Source organism: Cebus imitator, unplaced genomic scaffold (assembly GCF_001604975.1).
Source record: "Cebus imitator isolate Cc_AM_T3 unplaced genomic scaffold, Cebus_imitator-1.0 Scaffold41, whole genome shotgun sequence".
In the NCBI taxonomy this organism is placed as follows: domain Eukaryota; kingdom Metazoa; phylum Chordata; class Mammalia; order Primates; family Cebidae; genus Cebus; species Cebus imitator.
The window spans coordinates 2,661,407-2,663,824 of NW_016107356.1; the positions used below are offsets into that span (position 1 = coordinate 2,661,407).

Sequence of the window (2,418 nt, forward strand, 5' to 3'; positions counted from 1 at the left end):
AAAGACGAAAACACAGAATGCAAGTTATAGCATGGGCTGTTTATGCAGAAAGAACAGTGCTACTACTTACTCTTTTTTAAGGAATTATTAGCCAAACTCTAGCATGTAACTCTTGGCATTCCAGGGTATTACAGGGTAGAAACCGCTGGCCTGTTACATTTGCCATCCCTTTATGAGTTCATCTTTCCACACACCATTTACTGGGCACCTACCAGGTGCTCCAGGCATCACAGGAGGTGCTTGAGACATGCTGGCGAATAAATCAGAAATGGCCTCAACCCACATGGTGCTTACAATCTAATAATAGAGACCAATGTTCACTTCATGCGTATTTACTAAGCTCCTGCCGCAATCACTTAAATTAATACACAAAGCACCTGTAGTAAGTGCTATGAAGCAAACATCAAGAGTGTAATGAGGGCTGTAACTAGGGAACACGATCTAGATTCGAGGGCTGGGAAGGTTTCCTCTGAAGAAGTAATGCTGAACCTATTATTAATAACAGTAAAAATAAGTATGGGGCAGGCAGAGGTGAGACCACATTCCAGGCCTGTTAAACACCGTCAGGTATCATGTACCTCTCCTTTGGAAAGCTTGTGCTTGAAACTGTATGTATGCGATTCTACTGACTGATATCGGCCTGCCCCACTTGACTCTTCGTAAGCCCCACGATGGCAGGGGCTTTCTGAGATTTTTATTCATCACTTTATTTCTACCCTAGCAAATAATAGTCTCTACTAATAATGAATACTGAAATATATAATTCTGTGCTAAAGTATCATCTTCCTAGCTGTAACTAGTAAGTACAGGTATCAAAAGTTTAAAAACAGGCCAGGTGTGATGGCTCGTGCCTATACTCCAGCCCTTTGAGAAGACAAGGTGGGAGGATTGCTTGAGACTGGGAGTTCAAGGCCAGCCTGGACAATATAGTGAGATTCCATCTCTACAAAAAAAGTAAAAAAAAACATAGCTGGGCATGGTGGTGTGCACCTGCAGTCTCAGCTAGTCGGGAGGCTGAGGTGAGAGGACAGCTTAAACCCAGAAGCTCAAGGCTGCAGTGAGCTATAATCATGCCACTACACTTCAGCCTGGGCAACAGAAAAAGACCCTGTTGGTTTAAAAAAAAAAAAAAAACTGTAGGCCAAAAATTAGAAGTCGAAGATATAGTGGCGGTTAATTTAATAATGTATTTAACCTGGGAGAAATGCTGCCACTGCTTTATTTTAGAGCGATGCATCCACATGGCATCACGTTCAATTGCGTTTTTCCCAAACGATGTTACTTTCCAAACGATTACAAGTAGTCGTGAAGGGTGGTCACACTTTACAAAAAGTGCAATTAAATTATAGAGGCGGCTCCATCTCAGTCACCGGACCATTCCTGGTCAACTGACAAGTAGTTGTGGGGGCTTCTAGCAGCTTGTTACAAGTTATGAAGTCAGTGTGAGTGGTGGAGGATGGACGCTATTTAAAACGCTGCTGACAGTCCAAGAAATAGCAAACTATCTCATGAACCGTCCTGAGCTGACTCAGTAAGGACTCAATAGAGAAGGACACTTCATTTACTTTCCTGACAACTGCAATAAAGAGGTTTTAGAGTTCGCTGAGGGATGCTGTCTGGGCAAGGGACATGTGTTGTAACATGAAACGATCCCAACCAAGCAAGTCGGGGCCCTCTAGCCGTCGCTGACAGCCCAGGGTAAGGAAGTACAGAGTCGTCCTGGACCCCACTTTTCTGCAAAGCCAGATGCTTGGCACTGACCCTAGGTGACCCGAAAGCTGCAGAAAGGAGAGGCTGTGCCTGGCACACAGAGGCCGCCTCGCCAGCCCGTGTTGCCAGCCCTGCGCCCGCCGCCCCGCACTCACCAGGCCCGGGGCCCTGTGGGTCCTTCAAGTGAGCCTTGAACCGCACGCCCGTGAGCTCTTCTTTGCGGGCCCGCTTGGCTGCACCCGCGGAGGAAGCAGCGCCGTCCTGGCCGCCCCGGGCCTTCCTCTTGGGGACCCCCATGGCAGAGAGGACGGGAGCGAGACCGAAACGACACACCTGGGGGACCCGGGAGGAGCACAGGCACAAACAGCAGACTCGAGCTCCAGGCCCGCACGTGGGCAGGAAGGGGCGGGGCTGGCGGAAAAGGCGGGGCTCGGGGGGAAAAGGCTGGCGGAAGGGGCGGGCCCGCGTGGCGCAGGGACCGGCGGAAGGGGCGTGGCCCGTGGAAGGGGCGGGCCGGCGGGGAGCCGGAGTCCTGGGCCTGCAGGTGCGTTGGCAGTCCAGGTTGGCTCGGGGAGCGGACACCCCGCCCGGCTGTGGGCTTTGGGGTCCACTGGGGCGCGCTCCTGATCTCGGCGGCGCTCTCCGGGGCTCTTGGCTGGAAGAACTCCCAGATGTTTCACTCCTGGCCTGGGGACCACGACGGCCCGG

At 51.4% G+C, this 2,418-nt stretch overlaps 1 protein-coding gene across 3 annotated transcripts in view; it reads right to left on the minus strand.

The window, feature by feature from the left end:
* Positions 1-2,111, minus strand: part of URB1 (URB1 ribosome biogenesis homolog) — a 75,001-nt gene extending 72,890 nt beyond the window's left edge. For 2 of the 3 annotated variants that reach the window (XM_017526092.2, XM_017526090.2), the window contains exon 1: positions 1,866-2,111. In XM_017526092.2, the coding sequence (XP_017381581.1) occupies positions 1,866-2,007 (142 nt within the window). In that variant the 5' untranslated portion in view covers positions 2,008-2,111. The remainder of the gene's footprint in view (positions 1-1,865) is intronic. The other variant, XM_017526091.2, reaches the window with a different exon arrangement.
* Between the last annotated feature and the right edge of the window lie 307 nt (positions 2,112-2,418).